Genomic DNA, 25,023 nt, shown 5'->3' on the forward strand with positions numbered 1-25,023 from the left:
TTTTTTCAATACAGCTTTATTAACCTGTTGCTGTGTCTTTTTGTAAACAAATATGTTGTAGGCTATGTCCAAAAAAGAAAAAAAAGAAAAGCATTATCATGGACAATGTACACTTTACTATAGCCTACTCACAACCTACTCATATCCCTGCTTTATTAGGCTACATTCTTTTCAATACAGCTTTATTCGCCTGTTGCTGTGTCTTTTGGCAAACACATCCACAAAATCATAAAGATTTATGGCCCTAGCCCGTCTTCACTTAACATAGCATTAGTATGTGATTCTGATTTGGCATGGCCTACAAATCCCCCATCTTTGTAAGTTGCTTTTTTCCCCCCATTTTTGAACCCCTCTTCAGATGTAAACACAGAATCACCTGAGGGGAGACTGAAGTGCCGGCAGGCATAGCAGTAGGCAGAGTCTTTACTCTGAGAGTATTCCAGCCATTTATGGGTACTGTACCGTCTGCGGGAAAAACTTCAGATGTGGCTGTTTGGGCCCCTCTGCTCTTGACTGGGATATATCTAGGATGAAAGAAGAGGTAAAATCAGTTATTCTGATTTATAACAATAACAATAATAACATGAGTAGCTAGCCCCTCTCCATAGTAATTACTGATTACATTTGTAATATCGGCCTATAGATAATTCTATTCAGACTATTCAAACTCAACTACTAACAAACATGAATCAGAAGGCTTTATGTGATTATGTCATGACTCATAACTCAATGTAGACATGCTATAACCATACATTTATCCAGATAACGTTACTCTCTAGCCATCCATTTCATTATCAGGGGCACTGTCACCTGTTGGTCCAGGAACGGGTTGAATAGCTAAAGCTGAGTCCTTCCTTGCATGTGTAACGGATGTGAAATGGCTAGCTAGTTAGCGGTGGTGCGCGCTAATAGCGTTTCAATCGGTTACGTCACTCGCTTTGAGACCTTGGATTGAAGTAGTGGTTTTTTGCTCACCGTTCTTGTGATCATTTTGACCCCACGGGGTGAGATCTTGCGTGGAGCCCCAGATCAAGGGAGATTATCAGTGGTCTTGTATGTCTTCCATTTCCTAATAATTGCTCCCACAGTTGATTTCTTCAAACCAAGCTGCTTAACTACTGCAGATTCAGTCTTCCCAGCCTGGTGCAGGTCTACAATTTTGTTTCTGGTGTCCTTTGACAGCTCTTTGGTCTTGGCCATAGTGGAGTTTGGAGTGTGACTGTTTGAGGTTGTGGACAGGTGTCTTTTTTACTGATAACAAGTTCAAACAGGTGCCATTAATACAGGTAACGAGTGGAGGACAGAGGAGCCTCTTAAAGAAGAAGTTACAGGTCTGTGAGAGCCAGAAATCTTGCTTGTTTGTAGGTGACCAAATACTTATTTTCCACCATAATTTGCAAATAAATTCATTAAAAATCCTACAATGTGATTTTCTAGATTTTTTTTCTCATTTTGTCTGTCATAGTTGAAGTGTACCTATGATGAAAATTACAGGCCTCTCTCATCTTTTTAAGTGGGAGAACTTGCACAATTGGTGGCTGACTAAATACTTTTTTGCCCCACTGTATGTGATCAATAAAATTGTATTTGATTTGACAGAGCCACCTAACCCTCTTCCTGGAGATCTACCATCCTGTGGGTATTCAGTCCAACCCTAACCAAACATACCTGATTCAGCTAGTTGAGGGTCATGTTCCAGGCCCTGACCAAATTGCAGATCATGCATTGCATCAACTAATAGTTGCATAGCATGTCATTTGCATTCCACATCATTGACTGCACTGTCAGGCATTAGACTGCTATATCATATGAGTGGCATTCCTGCCTGACTACATTGCAGATGCCTGCCAGATTTCACAAAGCTTGGATAGGTGTTTAACATATCAGCTTACCACATATGATATAGCAATGTAATGCCCGAGAGTCAATGACGTGGTGCACAACCATTAGTTGATGCAATGGAACGTCTTCAACATAATCAGGCAGGAACACCACCAATATGTGGTTAGCTGATATGTTGTGTGGCCATCCTTCCAAATCTTGTCTCATTGAATCGTGTTGGAAATCTGGAGAAATCCAGAATAGGATTCTGGGTTTGAATGAGAGTGTAGGTTTTTCTTCAAACCCTTATCTAGCACACCTAACTAACTGGTTGATCAGATGAATCACGTTAGCCTCCTGAGTGGCACAGTGGTCTAAGGCACTGCATCGCAGTGCTAGCTGTGCCACTAGAGATTCTGGGTTTGAGTCCAGGCTCTGTCGCAGCCGACCAGGAGACCCATGGGGCGGTGCACAATTGGCCCAGCGTTGTCCGGGTTACGGGAGAGTTTGGCCGGCAGGGATGACCTTGTCCCATCACGCACTAGCGACTCCTGTGGTGGGCAGGGCACAATGCACACTGACACGGTGCCAGGTGTAGGGAATTTCCTCTGATGCATTGGCGGGGCTGGCTTCCGGGTTAAGTGGGCAGTGTGGCCGCACAATTGGCCCAGCGTCGTCCAGGTTAGGAGGGTTTGGGAGGATTTGGCCGGCAGGGATGTTCTTGCACCTGGCTTCCGGGTTAAGCGGGCATTGTGCCAAGAAGCAGTGCGGCTCGGCTGAGTATTTACGGGAGTTGCAGCGATGAGACAAGACTGTAACTTCCAATTGGATACCACGAAATCACGTTAGCTACTACTAGGTTTGGAGCGAAAAACCTACAGAATGGTAGCACTCCAGGAACAGAGGTGGTCAGTGTAAGAAATTGTATTAGATATTGGTAACTTGTTTTAACAACTTCTCAACATTAGCTATAGTTGATACAACATGCACACACCCCCTCTTTCTCTTGGACATATGCTGGTCTCATTAGATGACAACCACCGACACACACAACTCCCCTCCCCCATGACAATCACAGACACACACAACTCAAGGTTGGAGCACAAGACAAAGGACTGTGGGAAGAGCCAATGGAATGTCGACATCAGGCCCGGACAGGACAACCCACGACCCAGATCGACCAATCGGAAGGCCAGACTACCAGATCAACCTACTTTGCTTGTTGCCTATATAAAACTGTACAACTGTTTAAACTGCCTCTTTTCCTGACGATTCCATACGAATCAGACAGAAGGAGCCGTGCTGCACGCTTTGCCTAATATTTTTACACTTGAATAAACCTGCCTTATTATACAATTATCCACCTCGTCCTATGTCTCCACTTGTTCTCCTGTCTCCAGTAAACGTTTTATCAACAGAAACTTGGTAAGCAGAGGATGGTAATTAGACACCTTTGATTTCGGTCCATAGAAAATTGATCAGACAGGAGACGCGTGGGAGAAAGATTCCAGAAGGAGAGGTGACCTTTTTTGAAGGAGAATCGCGATTCAACTCACCCAGGAAACTGATCAAAAGAGCTCGAAACTAAAAGGTGAGCAGATGCCTGTTTAATCAAAATCTGTATATTGTATTATAGCCAATATCTAAATTCAATGATCAGAAGTACTGTGGTGAGTGTGAATTGTTGCTAAATTTATGTGGAATTGTTTAGAATCTAAGGCATTGTGTAAAGATATTTGCGAAGTATAAAATCAAGTCGTATTAGTAATCTGGAACTAGTTGAATTGTTCTTCAACTAGGAGTATCGGGGATAAATCTAAGCTTGATGCTGTTCAAGTCGAATTAGTAATCTGGAACTAGTTGAATTATTCTTCAACTAGGAGTATCGGGGATAAATCTAAGCTTGATGCTGTTCAAGTCGAATTAGTAATCTGGGGCTAGTGGACATGGCACCCCACTAGGAGCATCGGTGATAAATCTAAGCTTGAACTAGGAGTAATGGTATTAAACCTGAAACTCAAAGTGTTGAAATGTAATGTAGTCTGTTCAAGTCGTATTAGTAATCTGGGGCTAGTGGAAATGGCACCCCACTAGGAGCATCGGTGATAAATCTAAGCTTGGCGTATCGGGATTCAAGTTGCATTAGTAATCTGGGACTAGTCGAAATATTCTTCAACTAGGAGCATCGGTGATAAATCTAAGCTTGAACTAGGAGTAATGGTATTAAACCTGAAACTCTCCAAATTAATGTGAGTGATTGAACGTTCCACGAGACCGATTGCTACTAATTAGCCATATGCTAAGTTGAGGCTGTGTTGAAGTGACCGCCGAGTCTACTGTGAAGCAGTTATTTTCTGTTGAGAAGTTGACCTGATTTTTCCCTCTCGTGCTGTTGGTAAATCCTTAAGGGTTAGAATTAATTTGACAATTATTTTAGAAGCGCTAGAATATACTAGTATATTGTCCCCAAAGGAAATTTCTGAAATGTTTTGGCAAAGTATTTAATTAATCGAAAAAGTTCAAATTAATCGAAAAAAGTTAAAAGCAATAATAACTTTCGAATAAAAGATCCTATAATTGTCATTCCAATTATATAAGGAGCGCTTGAATTAATTAGTATATTGTACCAAAAGGACAGTTCTGAAATATTTTGCCAAAATATTTAATTAATTGAATAAGCGAAAAGCAATAATAATTTTTGAATATAAGTACCTAAAATTGTCATTCCAATTATATCAGGAGCGCGTGAATATATTAGTATATTGACCCAAAAAGATATAGCTGAAATATTGTTGGAAAACGAAAATAATTCATCGAATACACGGTAATAAAATTCTTTGTGCACGCGGGTCGGACACGAGATTGGTGGGTGTTAGAGCTAAGGATACATCGCTGGTTTCGATCAGTGACGGGCTAAAAGTATACAAAGATATTAATAGACCCAGACATAGCTTAACGACAAAATGACCACGACTATCGTCCCCAAACACAAATTCAATGAATACTTAGATCAGAGAATGGAAGACAGAGCAGGGGGGAGAATAGAATATAAAGCCATTAAAAAGATCTGGGAAAAAGTGAGGCTAAAATGGACGCAAGAAGGTTACCTTACTGGTACGGCCCCATCAAAAGGGCAACTCCTCACTATGGAGAAAGAATTAGGGGAAGCAGTAAAAGAAGGGATAGAAAGTGAAATTGAAAAGAATAAGAGTCACTTATTTAAGAAGGAAGGAACAAAGCATAGGGAAAAAGCAGAGGCAGAACTAAAAATAGGCATGTGGGCGATTGAAGAAATGAGGAGAGCACTCCCTTACAGGAAACCTGATACGATGGGGGTGGTCACTGGAGCACCAACTGACACCAAAGAGGGCAGGCCCAACAATAATGACGCCCCACCTACCACCACAGCAGCCCCATCGGCCCCCACCCATCTATACCCAGAACTGCCACAGGGAGAGAAAAAAACACCACCTCCCTATTTTCAAAATCCATTCACTCACCTTCCTCAAAACCCGTTTTTGACCCCTGCTGTGGTACAGGCACCGGTGTTTGTGGTGCATGAAGGACACCTAAAAGGAAGCATGACTTTGGGGATCCAAGAAGGGCAACTCGTGTGTGAAGAGAGGCCTGATCATCGAGACAGGGAGGAAAGGGATAGAGCATACACACAGGGACGTGGGGGGGGTTCGAACTCCGCCTCACTACAGGGACACGGTGAGTCTCTACCAACCTACCCACAAGGACGGGGTGGTGGGTCTCAACCAGGCCCTTTGAAGAGAGAAGACAGAGAGCTGATTCAGTTTTCTTCCACTCCAAACCCAGACTGGTTCAGAAACAGAACACAGGGGGATAGTCTAATAGTCTCTGAAGGGTCATGGTCGTCACCAGGACAATGTTCCTCTGGGGCCTCATTAAGAAGGAACCACAGCAAGGACGATGAAGGTGAGAATAAAACAGGACAAGATGAAGAGGAGGAGGAGCGAGACCTCAGGGAGTCACTGGTACGGGCCAGATCTATGATAGAAGATGCTGAACGTGGAGAGGGCTCGTACCATATAAAAGGGGTAATGATGGGGAAGGTGACGGATTTGGTCGAACCTATTAGACAGTCCGTTCGTCTCAGGGAACAGAACAGCAGAGGTGTCTCGTCCAGGGCAGACTGGGATCCCCAACATGGAGGACGAGGAGGGTCGGAGATGCAGATGCCGTTGAGACCCACTCCGGACGGAGGGCATGAAGAATACCAACCCTGGAAAATAACAGACCTTACCACTTTGATGGGACAATTACCCAGCCTGCATGGGGGTGCCTCTGCATGGCTCCTTCAACTGCAAACACTGACGTCAGGCCTACGGCTCTGTCTAGGTGACATGAGGGCCCTTCTGGCTAGAGCAACAGACCATACCACCATGAGTGCTCTGATAAGAGAGGCAGATCTTGCCACAGCCCCGGCTGCACTGGCCCAGGAAGACTTCCGAGCGGAATTGTGGGCAGTGTTGAGAAGGGCATATCCCACAGAACGAAACCATGCAACCCTTTCATCATTCACCATCAATCCAGGGGAACAACCGGCAGCCTATCTCGACAGAGCGAAGACCACATGGAGAACTGTTCATGAAGAACCATATGACCATACTGGCACCACGGTCAGCATGTGGAAGGAGATGGTGGTGAGCGGTGCTCCAATTGAGGTCCGAACTAAACTTAGGGCCACGGTGGGGTTAATGGCACTTCCCCAGGCTCAGTTCAATTCCCATGTGCATCACCACATCACCCAATACAATAAGGATAAGGGAGGGGCTGAAACACAAGTCCAGTCCCTACAGGTACAACTTTTGAAACTACAATTGAAAGAGGCCCAGAAAGGAGAAAAACCCAAGAAACAGATGGTGGCTGAAGATCAACCAGACATCTCACAAATCATTCAAAAAACTGTTTCACAAATGATACAGCAACAACAACCACCCATGTCAACCCCACAGGGACTTCCCCTACCATCACAACTCCTGGATCAGCCACTACCCATGGACATCCCACCATACTATCAACCAACACAACAAGGCTATCCTTCAACATGGGGACAACAACCACGATACCCATCACCCTGGGGGACAGGTCAAGCACGACCAATGAACTGCTACAATTGTAAACAAACTGGACATATGGCACGTCAGTGCCCATACCCATTGACACCGACCCAACATTACTGGATGACCAATCGGGCACGACAAACCAACCCAAGAGGACGTGGAGGAGTCCGGCCACAGATGTACCAACCACGTGCGGGCCCTCAACCTGCATATAATCACCCAAACCCAGACCCAAATCAGCAACCACCTCCTCTTTTCCAGGGCATGTCAGATGAATATGCCCCATGGTCCTGAAGCTGCCCACCACCACAGAACGAGAATGGGGGTCAACATTTTCCACTACACACCGAACCAACTATCATGTGTGAGGTGGAGGGAGTGACCCACCAATTTTTGGTAGATACAGGATGTACGTATTCTGCCATAAGATCTCGTCAACCACTCTCTTCGGAAACAATACAGGTGGTGGGGGTATCAGGAACACCCGAAGCACAAAACAAGACCATTCCATTGCTTTTTTCATGGGGCCCTTCCAATTTGAAGCATCAGTTCCTATACTGTCCCAATTGTCCAATCAACCTCCTAGGAAGGGATCTACTGTGCAAACTAAAATGTTCAATATACCTCACTGAGAAGGGTGTGGAGGTCTCCATTGATCCTATTCCCTCAACACCAAATCATCCCGTCAGTGTACTGATGTTACCTATCATCCCAACCCCTGTGTTGTCAGCAACACAAGAAATCTATTGGCTAAAATGCATTGAGACAGGTCCTGGGACCCCGGAGGTCCAGTTTAAGTTCAATCAACTGAAATCACAGATCTATGCATTACACCCATACAAGACCCCACAAGCTGAAATTCACTGTACATTGAATGTGACAGACAATGACGTGAACACATACATTGATGACTGGGATGAGAACATGATGCACCTAACGCCATCCATCAGGTGTTGCACCATTGTGTGTGGACAAGAGGGGGTGGCAGCACCAGTCATCCTACCACCTCATTTGAAATCCTGGTACCTACTAGGGGAGGAGTCAGCTCCCCATGTTACACTAGCGGTGGGAAACGGTTTTGAAGCAAGGAGCCTGGGCCCTATGATCAGACGAGCATCCAAACTTCAGTGGGAACCCACCCAAACACCGGGAATACACAAGGCCACCACTGAAAACATGTGGAGGTTCATGACTGTTGACACTGAAGAACACTGTCTTCCAGAACGACTGACCCTGCCAAGACACCATGGTAAGCCATACACCGACCACCCATCTACCAAAGCATTGATCTCCACCATAGATGAAAGGATATGGACTCACACCCCTTTTGATGTGGGCCAACTACAGGTGACACCGGTCACCATCACCCTACTGAACCCAGATCAAATACCTATCTACCGAACTCAATACCGTTTGAAACCCGAACAGATCATGGGGATCGAACCGACCATTGATGGGTTACTGAGAGCACAGGTTATCTATCGAACTGTATCTCCATGGAACACGCCGATCCTACCAGTGCTGAAAGCCGGAGGAGAAACATACCGGATGGTTCAAGACTTCCGAGCAGTAAATGACGTTACTGCACCTATAGACCTACCTGTCCCTGACCCTCACATCACTCTGAGCAATCTGTCTCCAAAACACCAATACTTCACGGTGGTGGATCTGGCTAATGCTTTCTTCAGCATCCCACTTGATGAAGCCTCTCAGCCACTCTTTGCTTTCACGTATGAACATCAACAGTACACTTATTTTGTTCTTCCACAGGGTTATAGGTGTTCACCCGGAATATTCAATCATATCCTTAAGACACACCTGGCAGAGTTGAAAATCCCAGAAGGTGTGATACTGATCCAATATGTAGATGACCTTTTGCTGGGGGCTCCCACGTCTGATCTCTGCCTACAGATGACAAAAACATTACTGGACTTTCTGGCCGTCAAAGGATACAAAGTCAAAATGAGCAAAGTCCAGACCTGTCGCAGAACTGTCCTTTTCCTTGGCAGAGAAATCTCGGGAGAAGGAGCAGGACTCTCCAAAACCCACAGAGACTCTATACTTCATCATCCACGCCCCATCACGGTGTCGGGAATGTTGTCTTTCCTTGGCTTGACAGGGTACAGCCGAACACACATCCCAGACTACACTGCCAGAACTGAGCCACTGAGAGAAATAGTGCGAGAGGCGGGACCAAGGAACCTACACTCGTCATTGACATGGACCACTGAAGCATCAAAGGCGTTTGCACTCTTGAAAACAGATCTCTCAGTGGCAGCAGCATTGACATCACCTGACTACAAAAACAAATTTCATCTGGATGTTTCTGAAAAGGAAGGATTCACATCATCCATCCTTTTTCAGAAACAAGAGGGGGAGAGAAGAGTGTTGATGTATCACTCCTCCAAATTGGACCACATCGAAGTAGGACAAACCACATGTTCCAGGTATGTAGCTGCAGTGGCAAAAGCTATTGAAAAAACAGCCCATTTGGTAATGTGCCATCCATTGGAAATACACACCCACCATGGGGTTGCAGCATATCTGATGAGCAAAGAATTCACGTTCAGCGCTGAAAGAAAAACGAAAATCCAGAATAAATGCACACAATCACACATCACATTTGTCAACACTGACAAAAACATGGCAGACGCACTCAATGCTGAAGAAGGTCTACCCCACTCCTGTGCAGAAAGAGCTGCACAGGAACTGAAACTGAGACCTGACCTGGGGAACGAACCACTCACCAACCCGGACCTATGGTTATACACAGATGGATGCTGCTATAGAGGAGAGGAAGGGAACATAGCAGCATACGCAGTGGTGCAGCAGCTTCCGGATAGATCACATGTGACTTTGGAATCTGCCATCATCACACAACCTGCATCAGCCCAGTTAGCTGAAATCATAGGTTTGACACAAGCTCTGGAAAGAGCTGAAGGAAAGACTGTAAACATCTACACCGACTCAGCGTATGCTCATGGAGCAGTCCATACTGATGGACCACAATGGGTTAGACGCAACTTCACCACCACAGGAAACATGCCAATCAAACACAAGACACAGATGGAAAAACTGATTAAATCAGTCTCACTACCTAAGAAGGTGGCCATCATGAAGTGTAAAGGACATCAACAACTGAAAAACAGAGTCAGCGAGGGAAATGATGCAGCTGACAAAGCAGCCAAGAAAGCTGGTGGATACACCCCGAGACAAATGATACTTCAGATCCAACCAGCTCGGACTGAGCTCACAGGGCAACACATAAAAGAACTCCAGTTTTCAGCAGGACCCTATGAACACTCAGTATGGGGACAGAAAGGGGCCACCAAAGGACCTGATGAACTGTGGAGATGCCATGATGGCAGACTAGTGGCCCCTGCAAACCTCTGTCCAGAACTATTACGAGAAGCTCATGGGCCCACACACGAAGGCAAACTGAAGACTTTACAGAAGGTGTCCCACATCTGGTGGCACCCCCACATGAAAGACATGACAGATTTGTTTTGTGACGAGTGTAGCATTTGTGGTAGCCACAATCCAAAGAAACCATATCAAACGCCCATGGGTTCATACCCAGTCCCAAATGCTTGTTTTCAGGACATCAGCATAGATTACACAGATATGGGGCAAGACAATGTGACAAATGGGAAAAGGTACCTGTTAGTTATGGTAGACAGGTTCTCTAAATGGGTTGAGGCAATACCAACAGCAAGGGAGGATGCAAAATCGGTCATTAAGTGGCTGCAAACCGAACTCATACCAAGGTATGGAGTCCCCAGGCAAATCAGATCCGACAATGGATCCCACTTCAGTAACAAACACCTGAGACAGGTGGAGGAAAGATTTGGCATTGTACACAAATTTGGGTCAGTGTACAAGCCCCAATCGCAGGGCCTCGTGGAACGCTCAAATCAGACCCTTAAGGCTAAGATAGCTAAGGTATGTGCAGGTTCGAAGTTGACGTGGGTTGAAGCCCTGCCCCTGGCATTGATGGCCATGAGAGCCTCGCCAGGTGCAGGCACCCATCTCTCTCCTCATGAGATAATGACTGGAAGGGTCATGCCTGGTCCACCGAGGGAGGGAGGTCATATGCCCGCCCTTGATGTACAACAAATTGTAATGTCTGAATATGTGAGAAAACTGACGGAACTTTCTGCAGCTCTCTCCAAACAGATTCACAAGGTCCAGCAGGGGGAGCTGACGGGAGATCCGGCATCACTGAAGGTAAAAGTTGGTGACTGGGTAAGGGTGAAAGTCCACAAGAGAAAGTGGCTAGAACCCAGGTGGACTGGACCGTACGAAGTGAAGGAGGTTACTTCACACTCAGTCCAGGTCAAAGGTAAATCGGGCGCACCTTGGCATCACCTTACACATTGTACACCAGCCCCAACTCCTTCCAGAACTCTGACGGAAGTCAGGGCCGATTTGGCCAATCTCAATTCGACTCCAAACAAACAAACCTTAGTTGGTGAAAATGGGACGCCAGCCCCAGTTTCCACGAACTAAGGCTATTCACTTAGGACCGGGATATCTCACTCCCTGGGAAAGAATGGGAATTTCAGGTCCCTTGTTGGTTATTTTCATAATCATTATTGGAGTGTCCCTAGGAACTCTCACATGGCTCATACAACAGCTCACACATCCGACCCTCTCACATCTTACAACCACTAATGACACGTCTAACATTACCCTCGATCTCACCAGTCCTGCCATACACAAACGAAGCACTACAACCACAGACCAACTCTGCACTCGAACAGAGGTTAGAAGCACCACCTTATGTGTACCCGTTAATGCGACCACCACCATTACACTGTCTTGGGGGTTATTGGGAAAAGCTAGGAATGGCCTGGGAGGGCATGCATTGGAGTACACCAGATTTAACTGGTATATGACAAAAGGGGGGTTTCAGGAGTGGTCATGGAAGAGCTTGGTCGCTGAGACGGGTCCTGATTGGTCCAGATATTCATCAGGGCAAGCAGTTCTTATCTGGCGACAAAGATTATCATTGACTAGGACTAAATTGCGTAATTGGGGTTTATCACTAATTATCCGACCAGGTACTGGGACGGGTTGTCAGGATTTCATACTAGCACCTCAGGTAGAGTCTAGCAAGGATCTACTCTATTGGCCATTAAAAATCTGCATTACACAGCAGGCTCAGCCCTCTGCTATTTCTGACCGGTTTACTGTTTTAACATCTAAGGGGAAGGGTGAGTGGGGTCCTATTAATATGGTCACCACTCCTACCACCCCTGATGATACCATTCTTACTGTCACCGGAATCTCAGGTTTCACTAACAATTGGATTTTATTGACTGAACAAGCAGCTAACACAACCCTGAAAAGCTGTGTTGTTTGCATGGGAGCTAGACCATTGCTCCGCATAGTCCCAGCCGCTATTAGCGGAGACTGTCTAATGCCCCTTATGGACAGAGACAACCCACCTGAGAAGTGTTCACAGTGGGACGCTGTTTATCCAGTAGTCACCACGGTGGTCAAGAAACCGATATTCTCCTCCAGTGTGGCTAGAGCTAATTTTACATGCATAACCATGACAGTTGGAGGGACATTGTTGGGTAAGCTCCCTGCTAGTTGGTGCTTGTACACTCACATGCTCACGGAAATCTTTAAACCAGTGTCTAGAGCTGATGTGTGGTGGTGGTGTGGGGGAACTAGTCTGTTTGACAGACTTCCCCTCAATGCCACTGGTACCTGTGCACTTGTAACTCTTTTGTTGCCCATCTCTGTTTACCCCATAGGCGTCCAAGATCTGCTCACCCGTATACAAGCCCTGGGTCCTGAATATTGGCCTATCAGGACCAAGCGCACGGTGGGCCCTTCTGCTGGGGACCCAACTTACATTGATGCAATTGGCGTCCCCAGGGGGGTACCAGATAAGTATAAATTGGTTGACCAAGTGGCCGCAGGTTTTGAATCATCATTTTGTTGGTGGTGTACAGTTAATAAAAATGTGGACAGAATTAACTACATTCATTTTAATGTCCAGAAACTGGGCAATTGGACTCAACAAGGCTTCGAGGCGGTCCATGGACAATTGGCAGCTACGTCCCTGATGGCATTTCAAAATAGAATCGCGGTTGATATGTTATTGGCTGAACGGGGGGGGGTCTGTGCAATGTTTGGTGAACAGTGTTGTACTTTCATTCCCAATAACACAGCTACGGATGGGAGTCTGACTGTAGCATTGGAGGGACTTCGTACCCTTAATGGTAAGATGAAACAGCATTCTGGAGTGGACACTACTATGTGGGACTCATGGATGGATGCTTTTGGTAAATATAAGACGCTGGTTTCCTCCATCCTAGTATCAATTTCCGTTTTTGCGGCAATTCTTGTACTTTGTGGATGCTGTTGCATTCCATGTGCGCGCACGCTTGCTAGCCGTGTTATAACTGCCGCCATAGACCCTAATCAGGAAAGGGCCCAAATGTTTCCATTGCTTGATGATGGGGAAGCTGGACCTGTCTATCTATTTGAGGACTAAGATACTTTTATGTCACGTCTCTTGTGAGACGTGAAGAGGGGGAATCAAAATTTGTCTTCTGACAAATTTTATCCCATAGCTTTGTATTTTTTACTTTTATGTCACGTCTCTTGTGAGACGTGAAGAGGGGGAATCAAAATTTGTCTTCTGACAAATTTTATCCCATAGCTTTGTATTTTTTACTTTTATGTCACGTCTCTTGTGAGACGTGAAGAGGGGGAATCAAAATTTGTCTTCTGACAAATTTTATCCCATAGCTTTGTATTTTTTACTTTTATTCACGTCTATAAGACGTGAAGAGGGGGATTTGTAAGAAATTGTATTAGATATTGGTAACTTGTTTTAACAACTTCTCAACATTAGCTATAGTTGATACAACATGCACACACCCCCTCTTTCTCTTGGACATATGCTGGTCTCATTAGATGACAACCACCGACACACACAACTCCCCTCCCCCATGACAATCACAGACACACACAACTCAAGGTTGGAGCACAAGACAAAGGACTGTGGGAAGAGCCAATGGAATGTCGACATCAGGCCCGGACAGGACAACCCACGACCCAGATCGACCAATCGGAAGGCCAGACTACCAGATCAACCTACTTTGCTTGTTGCCTATATAAAACTGTACAACTGTTTAAACTGCCTCTTTTCCTGACGATTCCATACGAATCAGACAGAAGGAGCCGTGCTGCACGCTTTGCCTAATATTTTTACACTTGAATAAACCTGCCTTATTATACAATTATCCACCTCGTCCTATGTCTCCACTTGTTCTCCTGTCTCCAGTAAACGTTTTATCAACATCAGCCCTCCAATAATGATTTGGGATTTGTAAAAAATAAAATAAAAGTAGAGGCCAATAAATCATAAAATAATCTGAACCAATTATGCTAATCGGTTATGTTAACTATCCAAACATTGTAAGACACCCATAAAAGCAATGAAGTCCACCTGGAACGCGGGCTAACAATGTCAGTCAAACTAGCCAGCAGCCAGCTGGGCCACGGGTTGCTGGATCTCGCAGTCAAGCTAGCCAGCAGCCAATTGGGCCAGGAGTTGCTGGAGCTCGTTCAGAGCTGACTTTTAAAACTACGTTTTAAATGTTGTGATTAATTACGGAGCTTTAACTTTTAAATGTTTTTATTAATTACGGAGCTTTTAATGCAATGCGCACTTATTATTTATTAATGAACGTTACCATTTTGCTTCCTATGGCGGGCACGGGAGGTCTGGCATGCTGGAAATGTGATCTCGCGTTGTGTCATTGTCAATACAGTACATCAACACCACGATATGAAACACTCATTTGAACCTTCTGACCATGTGGGTCAGGCGGCGCCCCCGCTCTCTGATTCATATCGCGTGATTTCTGATGATAGTTCTAGATTATATCGATTTATTGCTGTTATTGTACGGGGTGCACCATTCTACTCATGAGCACGAAAAAAAAACAGCAGGCTATTTCCGGTTAGGCTACCTTTCAAAGATAATGAAAGTGAAAGGGTATTGTCACACATAGGCTAGATAGGTTAACCTACACGACATATTGTTCTGCAGTCCCTATACGTTTTCTTCAAGGTAAGACCCCCTAATATTTCTCCAATAAACCAACATCTAATCCAATATAGCATAATACATTTCTCGGCAGTGTTGTAGTACTCCTTGAGTCCGGTCTCAAGGCCACATATTGAGTGTCACGGTCTTGTCTCGGTGTCGGAAACATTTTTACTTGGCGTTAGTGAGGATTTGTAATTTCTCCCAGAAACCAGCAGTGTAAAAAACTCATAATTATCAGCTTCCATTCAGTCAGTGCATAAAAGCACATCGTCAGGCCAGATATATAGGCTACACTCCTTTCTTGAAACATTTATTGAGACATGGGATTCCAACTTTAGTCATAACATTATTGTCCTTTACTTTCATTGAAAAATATCCTCAAACTTTCTCCCAATTTCCTTGACTTGCTGGCAGGGAAGAGTGGGGGAAATTGTTGAAAAGTTGCATGCTCACTATTAGTAAAGGGGAGACGGGGAAATTGTAACAGTCTTTATATCTATTGTAGACATGTTTGCGCAGTGGCGAACCTATTGTACCTAGGCCTTCAGTATGTGACAGGCTCGTGATGCTGAAAGGACAGCAACTGTAATAACAGTGCACTCATTCATTGAGGAGAGTGCTTTTTGTAAAACACAAAGGGCTGGTGGTGTAGTGGAAGCTATACGCCCTATGCCCACTTTTTTTCAGTGGGCATTGCCTATACTCACTTCTTAATAATCCCTTCTGTTGTGTACCAAGTGAGGTGGAGGTATATGTAACAGTATAACTTTAGTACGTCCCCTCGCCCCGACCTCGGGCGCGAACCAGGGACCCTCTGCACACATCAACAACAGTCACCCACGAAGCGTCGTTACCCATCGCTCCACAAAAGCCTCGGCCCTTGCAGAGCAAGGGGCAACACTACTTCTAGGTTTCAGAGCAAGTGTCGTAACTGATTGAAACGCTGTTAGCGCGTACCCGCTAACTAACTAGCCATTTCACATCCGTTACATATACGACATATTAATTGTGTAGTACAATAGAGAAATCATGCACAAAGTATCCTACACAATCGCAAAGCAAGCAGTATACAGCCTAGTTTTAGTGGAATATCATCTGCAAACTGCAAGAGCGCGCAGCTCTCAACTGGTTGTTTTTTTACCCCTACCTACATGCAGGGTTGGGAAGGTTACTTTCTAAATGTAATCCGTTAAAGTTAATAGTTACCTGTCCAAAATTGTAATTAGTAACGTAACTTTTGGATTACCCAAACTCAGTAATGTAATCTGATTACATTCAGTTACTTTCCCCTTAAGAGGCATTAGAAGAAGACAAACATGTATGTTACCAATTGAACGACATCTATTGCAGGATAAATCAATGTTAAAGTTTACATTGCTGGCCATATATGGATGTTACTTTATGGGTTGGTTATGTACTGTAGGCTTCTTCTAATCCTTCGCTTTCTACTACATATAATAATACGATTAAATTATATCTTTACAGTAAAAACCAAAGTCTATCAGAATTCCAGTCAATCCAATAAATGTTATACCCCTTGATCTTCAAAAACAGGACTTGGAAATATGGAAGTATAGATTAGCTAAATTGTTTTACCTGAGCATGACCCCAAAACTAAGGACTTATTAGACATCCCTACTCTGTTGTTTATGATTTTGTTGTTATGGATGACTGATTGGGCTCATTGATTCGAGTTGAAAATAAATGCTGCGCTCATGGAATGGCATGCTTTGATAAATAATAAGTGATATCTGTATTGCCGTAGATATCACTGCTGTCATCCTTACCTCCAAGCGTTTATTCATGTTGGATAATCTTTGGATAACGACAGCAGTCGCACGATTGGAAGCCATAGCTTGAACTGTAGCCTACAAAAGCCTATTCCTGTTCTTTTACCGCGATCCATCAAACACATTGGTGTGTCATCATAGTGGTCTCTGACTTGTGGTCAGACATGCTCAGGTGGAACAAACTTAAACTTGTGCCTTTTTTCAATGCTGATTTGAATGTCATTGAGAAAACATAGAAGTGTCAAATATTTTTTTTCTCGCAAACATCCTTTCTGAATTTACAAGTTATCCACGAAGTAATCAAATCAAACTTTATTTGCCACATGCGCCGAATACAACAAGTGTAGACCTTACCATGAAATGCTTACTTTTCAACATTTTATTATTATAATTATTTTTTGGTATCCAATTGGTAGTTACAGTCTTGTCCCATCGCTGCAACTCCCGTACGGACTCGGGAGAGGCGAAGGTTGAGAGCCGTGCACCCCCCGAAACACAATTCAGCCGAGCCGCACTGCTTCTTGACACAATGCCCGCTTAACCCGGAAGCCAGGTGCAAGAACATCCCTGCCGGCCAAATCCTCCTAACCTGGACGACGCTGGGCCAATTGTGCGCCGCCCCGTGGGTTTACCGGTCACGGCCGGCTGCGACAGAGCCTGGACTCGAACCAGGATCTCTAGTGGCGTAGCTAGCACTGCAGTGCCTTAGACCACCGCACCACTCTGTAGGCCCATGAAATGCTTACTTACAAGCCCTTAACCAACAGTGCAGTTCAAGAAAGAGTTAAGAAAATATTTACCAAATAAACTAAAGTAAAAAAATATAAAAAGTAACACAATAAAATAACAATAACGAGGCTTTATACAAGGGGTACCAGTACCGAGTCAATGTGTGGGGGTACCGGTTAGTTGAGGTAAATTGTACATTAGGTAGGGGTGAAGTGACTATGCATAGATAATAAACAGCGAGTAGCAGCAGTGTACAAAACAAATGGAGGGGGGGTGTCAATGTACAGTGCCTTGCAAAAGTATTCATCCCCTTTGGCGTTTTTCCTATTTTGTTGCATTACAATCTTTAATTTAAATTGATTTTTATTTGGATTTCATGTAATGGACATTCGCCAAATTGGTGAAGTGAAATGAAAAAAATTACTTGTTTCAAAAAATTCAAAAAATAAATAAACTGAAAAGTGGTGCGTGCATATGTATTCACCCCCTTTGCTATGAAGCCCCTTAATCTGGGGCAAACAATTACCTTCAGAAGTCACATAATTAGTTAAATAAAGTCCACCTGTGTGCAATCTAAGTGTCACATGATCTCAGTATACATACACCTGTTCTGAAAGGCCCCAGAGTCTGCAACACCACTAAGCAAGGGTCACCACCAAGCAAGCGGCACCATGAAGACCAAGGAGCTCTCCAAACAGGTCAGGGACAAAGTTGTGGAGAAGTACAGATCAGGGTTGGGTTATAAAACAATATCAGAAACTTTGAACATCCCACGGAGCACCATTAAATCCATTATTAAAACATTTAAAGAATATGGCACCACAACAAACCTGCCAAGAGAGGGCCGCCCACTAAAAACTCACGGACCAGGGAAGGAGGGCGTTAATCAGAGACACAACAAAGAGACCAAAGATAATCCTGAAGGAGCTGCAAAGCTCCACAGCGGAGATTGGAGTATCTGTCCATAGGACACTCCACAGAGCTGGGCTTTACGGAAGAGTGGCCAGAAAACCTTCCAGCAAGACAATGACCCTAAGCATACTGCTAAAGCAACACTCGAGTGGTTTAAGGGGAAACATCTAAATGTCTTGGAAAGGCCTAGTCAAAGCACAGACCTCAATCCAATTGAGAATCTGTGGTATGACTTAAAGATTGCCGGACACCAGCGGAACCCATCCAACTTGAAGGAGCTGGAGTAGTTTTGCCTTGAAGAATGGGCAAAAATCCCAGTGGCTAGATGTGCTACGCTTATAGAGACATGCCCCAAGAGACTTGCAGCTGTTATTGCTGCAAAAGGTGCCTCTACAAAGTATTGACTTTGGGAGGGGTTGAATAGTTATGGATGCTCATGTTGTCTGTTTTTTTGTCTTATTTCTTGTTTGTTTCAAAAGAAAAAATATTTAGCATCTCTAAAGTGGTAGGCATGTTGTGTAAATCAAATGCAAAATAGGAAAAATGACAAGGGGGTGAATACTTTCGCAAGCAACTGTAAATATGGAGGGGGGTGTCCTAGACTTGGCGCTCTGGTCCTAGACTTGGCACTCTGGTACCGCTTGCCGTGCGGTAGCAGAGAAAACAGTCTATGACTTGGGTGACTGGAGTCTGACAATTTTTTGGGCTTTCCTCTGACACCGCCTAGTATATAGGTGCTGGATGGCAGGAAGCTTGGCCCCAGTGATGTACTGGGCCGTTCGCACTACCCTCTGTAGCGCCTTACGGTCAGATGCCGAGCAGTTGCCATACCAGGTGGTGATGCAACCGGTCAGATCTGATTACACTATTTTTTGCTGGTAATGTAACGGATTACAGTTACCATTTTTTTCCTAATCAATTATATGTAACGGATTACATTTAATCCGTTAGTCCGTTACTCCGTTACTGGATTACATTTAATCCGTTACTCCCCAACCCTGCGTACTTGTACAAATTACCTCGACTAACCTGTACCCCTGCACGTTGACTTGGTACCAGTACCCCCTGTATATAGCCTTGCTATTGTTATTTTATTGTGTTACTTTTGATTTTATTTTTAACTTTAGTTTATTTAGTAAATATTTTCTTAACTCTATTTCTTGAACTGCATTGTTGTAAGTAAGTAAGCATTTCAATGTAAGGTCTACATCTGTTGTATGCGGTACATGTGCCAAATAACATTTTATTTTATTTGGTTGTTGCATGGAGAAGCTCACAGAATAATGACATCGGTAGCCGGTAGGTATGAAAGAAAGACGTTTCAACTTATTATATCAACCAGTAAATGCTAACTAAGGCAACAATGGGTCTGCAAACCAGGTATTGAAAAAGTTTGGTCCTTAGTCTTGGTACGTAGGCTATTTGCGATGTGCAATCCAGTCATCATGTGCTGTGTGCATGAACATTTCTAAAGGGGTTGCCAAAAAACATTCCCAATTAAAAGTTGACTGCAATGTAGGCCTACCTGACAGAATGATATAATGCTGATTTGTATCAGTGGGGAGTGCATTTGTTTTGCTTAATTGAATTAAAGGGCAACTATACGATTTTTCCCAAACCTCAAAAGTGGTCTCCTGATGTGGTTTAAGTTTTGTTGTGGACTTAGAACATCACATTTTTTGCGTTTCTTTTTATTTTAAAAAGTGTGATTTTGAGAGTGAAAAATCGATAGGAAAATATAGGATTCTTTACACAGGACCCACTTCTCCAGGCACCACTACACCACTGCATAGGGCCGATGGAAAGACAGCATTCCATTCACTCTGACATAATAAGCCAGTAGGTCCCAATCATAAGAATACAAAAACACAACCATTAAGCTAAGCGTTTCCCAATCGAAATGTACAACTAATACTTCCCATTGCAAAAAAACATTTCACGTTTAGCACACAAAGTAACCGGTGATCTAAAGTTTAAATGCAACTTTGTTTCACCCACAAGTTATTTTCGAAGAGATGGCTAACAACTGAGCTGTAATAAAAATCAAATACAATCAAATTTTATTTGTCACATGCGCAGAATACAACAGTTCCACCTTACAGTGGAATGCTTACTTACAAGCCCTTAACCAACAATGCTTTAAGAAGTTAAGAAGAAAAAAATACAAATAAGTGTTAAGTAAAAAATAAATAAGTAAAAGTAACAAATAATTTAACAGTAGCAGTAAAATAACAAGCAAGGCTATATACAGGGGGTACCGGTACAGAGACTGTGCGGGGGCACCGGTTAGTTGAGGTAATTGAGGTAATATGTACATGTAGGTAGAGTTAAAGTGACTATGCATAGATAATAAACAGAGAGAAGCAGCAGCGTAAAAGAGGGGTCTGATTAGCCCTTTGATTAGCTGTTCAGGAGTCTTATGGCTTGGAAGTAGAAGCTGTTAAGAAGCCTTTTGGACCTCGACTTGGCGCTCCGGTACCACTTGCCGTGCAGAAGCAGAGAGAACAGTCTATGATTAGGGTGGCTGTTGTCTTCGACAATTTGTAGGGCCACCGCCTGATATAGAGGTCCTGGATGGCAGGAAGCTTGGCCCCAGTGATGTACTGGGCCGTACGCACTACCCTCTGTAGTGCCATGCGGTTGGAGGCCGAGCAGTTGCCATACCAGGCAGTGACGCAACCAGTCAAGATGCTCTCGATGGTGCAGCTGTAGAACCTTATGAGGATCTGAGGACCCATGCCAAATCTTTTCAGTCTCCTGAGGGGGAATAGGCTTTGTTGTGCCCTCTTCACGACTGTCTTAGTGTGCTTGGACCATGATAGTTTGTTGATGATGTGGACACCAAGGAACTTGAGCCCTGTCGATGAGAATGGGGGCGTGCTCGGTCCTCCTTATCCTGTAGTCCACAATCATCTCCTTTGTCTTGATCACTGGCACCACACGACCTGGTCTCTGACCTCCTCCCTATAGGCTGTCTCATCTTTGTCGGTGATCAGGCCTACCACTGTTGTGTCATCGGCAAACTTGATGATGGTGTTGGAGTCGTGGCTGGCCATTTATTTTATTTTGTTTATTTATTTAACGTTTATTTAACTAGGCAAGTCAGTTAAGAACAAATTCTTATTTACAATGATGGCCTAGGAACAATGGTTTTATTATTGTTCAGGGGCAGAACGACAGATTTTTACCTTGTCAGCTCGGGATTCGATCTAGCAACCTTTCGGTTACTGGCCTAACGCTCTAACGACTAGGCTACCTGCCGGCCATGCATGGAGTACAGGAGGGGACTGACCACGCACACCTGAGGGGCCCCCTTATTGAGGATCAGCGTGGCGGATGTGTTGTTCCCTACCCTTATCACCTGGGGGCGGCCCGTCAGGAAGTCCAGGATCCAGTTGCAGAGGGAGGTGTTTACTCCCAGGGTCCTTAGCTTAGTGATGAGCTTTGAGAGCACTATGGTGTTGAACACTGAGCTGTAGTCAAAGAATAGCATTCTCACATAGGTGTTCCTTTTGTCCGGGTGGGAAAGGGCAGTGTGGAGTGCAATAGAGATTGCATCATCTGTGGATCTGTTTGGGCGGTATGCAAATTGGGTTTCTGGGATAATGGTGTTGTGAACCATGACCATCATTTCAAAACACTTCATGGCTACAGACGTGAGTGCTACGGGTCGGTAGTCATTTAGGCAGGTTACCTTAGGGTTCTTGGGCACAGGGACTATGGTGGTCTGCTTGAAACATGTTGGTATTACAGACTCAGTCAGGGACAGATTCCAATCATATAGCAAATGTTGGTTTTATTAAGTTAAATTTTTCAATTTAGTTTCTTCCCATTTCGTTGACTAAACAGGAGATTCTAAAACAAACTCTCTCTCTCTCTCTCTCTCTCTCTCTCTCTCTCTCTCTCTCTCTCTCTCTCTCTCTCTCTCTCTCTCTCTCTCTCTCTCTCTCTCTCTCTCTCTCTCTCTCTCTCTCTCTCTCTCTCTCTCTCTCTCTCTCTCTCTCTCTCTCTCTCTCTCTCTCTCTCTCTCTCTCTCTCTCTCTTCCAGCATGGATAAATTGAGAAAGATAAAGACAGTTCTGACAGACATCTTGTCAGTGGAAGCCAGTTTCATCATTCAGCATGTACACCAGGCGGGCCTGGTGACTCCACGCGAATACAGGAACCTGAACAATAGCAGTAAATTAAATCCAGAAGAGTCCATCATCAGTCTGCTGGATGCACTCATATTCAAAGGAGGAGATGAGAAATGCACTAAATTCCTGACCCTGTTGCAGCAGCCAGACATCAGATTAAACTTCCGCAAACTGGAAGAAATCAAACACATGTATTATGCAGAATATTATACACTATTAAGCACATTTTTATATAATGTAGCCCTGTTTTTTGTATGTACGATGGTTGGGATCTCCTAATTAAAGCATAATAACATTTGCTAATCTAATCTAATGACAACAGCGACATAGCTCCGGCACCCAGTAGCCCAGCACCCCCAGACGCTGTCCCAACCTCTGCCTCCTCCACAGTCCACACCCATCGCCCAACCACATCAGGTAGAACCATTTTAAAGCATACATTTCCATTCTTTTTGCACAGATCGATTGAATCATGGTCTATGTATTCTATGAATAAATCCTTTCTAATTATCTATCTATTCACTCGTGTTCCTGCTCCACCCACACCACCGTTAGTGGAATTGTAGTTCAAATGTCTGACACCAATATTCTGCACTTGGAAGCCCCAAGATGGATACACACACCTTTAGCTTCTCATTTTAATTTGTAAAGGGTTACAGATCAAGTAATTTCAGACAACCAGAACTATAAATATCACGTAATTGCGTCAGATGCTTGATTAAGTTATATTCAGTACCAGAACAAAGTTGCTTGTTAGTCGTCGCATCCCAGTCTGTCGACCTTTTATGTTATGTGCGTCTGTCCACCAGAAGAGAATACACATCAAGTAATGAATAGCCTAATGTAAACTAGAGGACTCAATGTCCCATTTAAACTGAACCTAATATGCAGAACAGGCAAAAAAACGTTGAGGCAAAACCTGCAATTTAAAACTGCTATGAGTGGAATGGAGCTAAATCATAAACCGATATGGCATCTGGAAAAAACTATATGTGTTGTTGTTTTTATTAGGTTCAAACATTCCAACTACTCCTGTGAAAAAGAAAAACCGGAGAAGTACCACTGCGTGTGGAACCATCAAAGACGTTTCTGAGGTGAAGAAGGGGCAGACGGGGGGGAAATACTTCCAAGCTGTTCTAAACCAAGAGGATGGGCCCATGGTCATTCTCATTTTGGCTCTAGAGAAACGAAATATCTTTCTAGGAGCAGAGAAGAGAAGGTAAGTCAAACAAAGTATGATAAGCTTGATAAGGTCTGGTTTATAGTGCAGGTGTAATATTGAGTGTATCTTTGTGTGTTTTTTTCCAGGTCTTCTGTAAAGTTGAAGAGTATCTCATTCGAGAAACTTGGAATTAACAAGTACCAAGAGGGGATAAAGTTCACAAACAAATCCGAATTGACTTACACAAGAGTCAAAAACACTACAAAGATGGAACCCACTGCTGATGAAAAAGAATAAACACATTTAAAAAAAAAACTAGAATGAAATTTTAAGGGTGACCTACTGACCAGACCAGAGGCAATTCATTAACTACCTAGCCTACATTATGTAAATACAGTGCCCTCAGAAAGTATTCACACCTCTTAACTTTTTCCACATTTAGTTGTATTACAAGGTGGGATTAAAATTGATTTGTCATTTTTTGTCAGTGACGTTCACACAATCCTCTGTAGTGTCAAAGTGGAAGAAAAATTCTAACTTTTGTATAAAAAAAAAATACATGAAAAATACAACATTAATATATCTTGATTGCATAAGTATTCAACCCCCTGAATCAATACATGTTAATAACTTCTGGCAGCAATTACAGCTGTGAGTTTCTGGGTAAATCTCTTAAGAGCTTTGCACACCTGGATTATACAATATTTGCACGTTATTCTTATTTTAATTCTTCAAGCTCTGTCAAGTAGGTTGTTGATCATTGTTAGACAGCCATTTTCATGTCTTGCCATAGGTTTTAAGCCAATTTAAGTCAAAACTGTAACTAGGCCACTCAGGAACATTCAAGGTCGTCTTGGTAAGCAACTCCAGTGTATATTTTGCATTGTGTTTTAGGTTAGTGTCCTGCTGAAAGGTGAATTTGTCTCCGAGTCTTATGGAAAGCAGACTGAACCAGCTTTTCCTCTAGGATTTTGCCTGTGCTGTCACGAATTCCGCCGAAGTTGGTCCCTCTCCTTGTTCGGGCGGCATTCGACGGTCGTCGTCACCGGTTTTCTAGTTGCCACCGATCCACGTTTTCTTTTTCCATTTGTTTTGTCTTCATTGTACACACCTGATTTCCATTTCATAATTATTGTTCCCTATTTAACCCTCTGGTTTCCCCATTGGTTTTGTGCGTGTTTGTTCTGTGTTAAGCTGTCGCGTATATTTGTGAGCTGAGTTAGTTTCCCTGCGTGGAATATTTTGTTGAGTAAAGACCTTTATTACTCATTCTCGGTGTCCTGTGCCTTACTCCGTCCCTCCTGCT

The 25,023-nt window shown here is 43.8% G+C and overlaps 1 protein-coding gene across 1 annotated transcript; it reads left to right on the plus strand.

Annotated features, from left to right (window-relative positions):
* Nucleotides 1-14,913: 14,913 nt before the first annotated feature.
* Nucleotides 14,914-24,526, plus strand: LOC120017984. The gene is made up of 5 exons (XM_038960944.1): nucleotides 14,914-15,009; nucleotides 22,468-22,746; nucleotides 22,878-22,972; nucleotides 23,567-23,774; nucleotides 23,864-24,526. Exons 2-5 carry the CDS (start codon nucleotides 22,469-22,471, stop codon nucleotides 24,012-24,014), a joined length of 732 nt encoding a protein of 243 aa, XP_038816872.1. The 5' UTR covers nucleotides 14,914-15,009; nucleotide 22,468; the 3' UTR covers nucleotides 24,015-24,526.
* The last annotated feature ends 497 nt before the right edge of the window (nucleotides 24,527-25,023 follow it).

This window comes from Salvelinus namaycush, chromosome 22, assembly GCF_016432855.1.
Source record: "Salvelinus namaycush isolate Seneca chromosome 22, SaNama_1.0, whole genome shotgun sequence".
Classification (NCBI taxonomy): domain Eukaryota; kingdom Metazoa; phylum Chordata; class Actinopteri; order Salmoniformes; family Salmonidae; genus Salvelinus; species Salvelinus namaycush.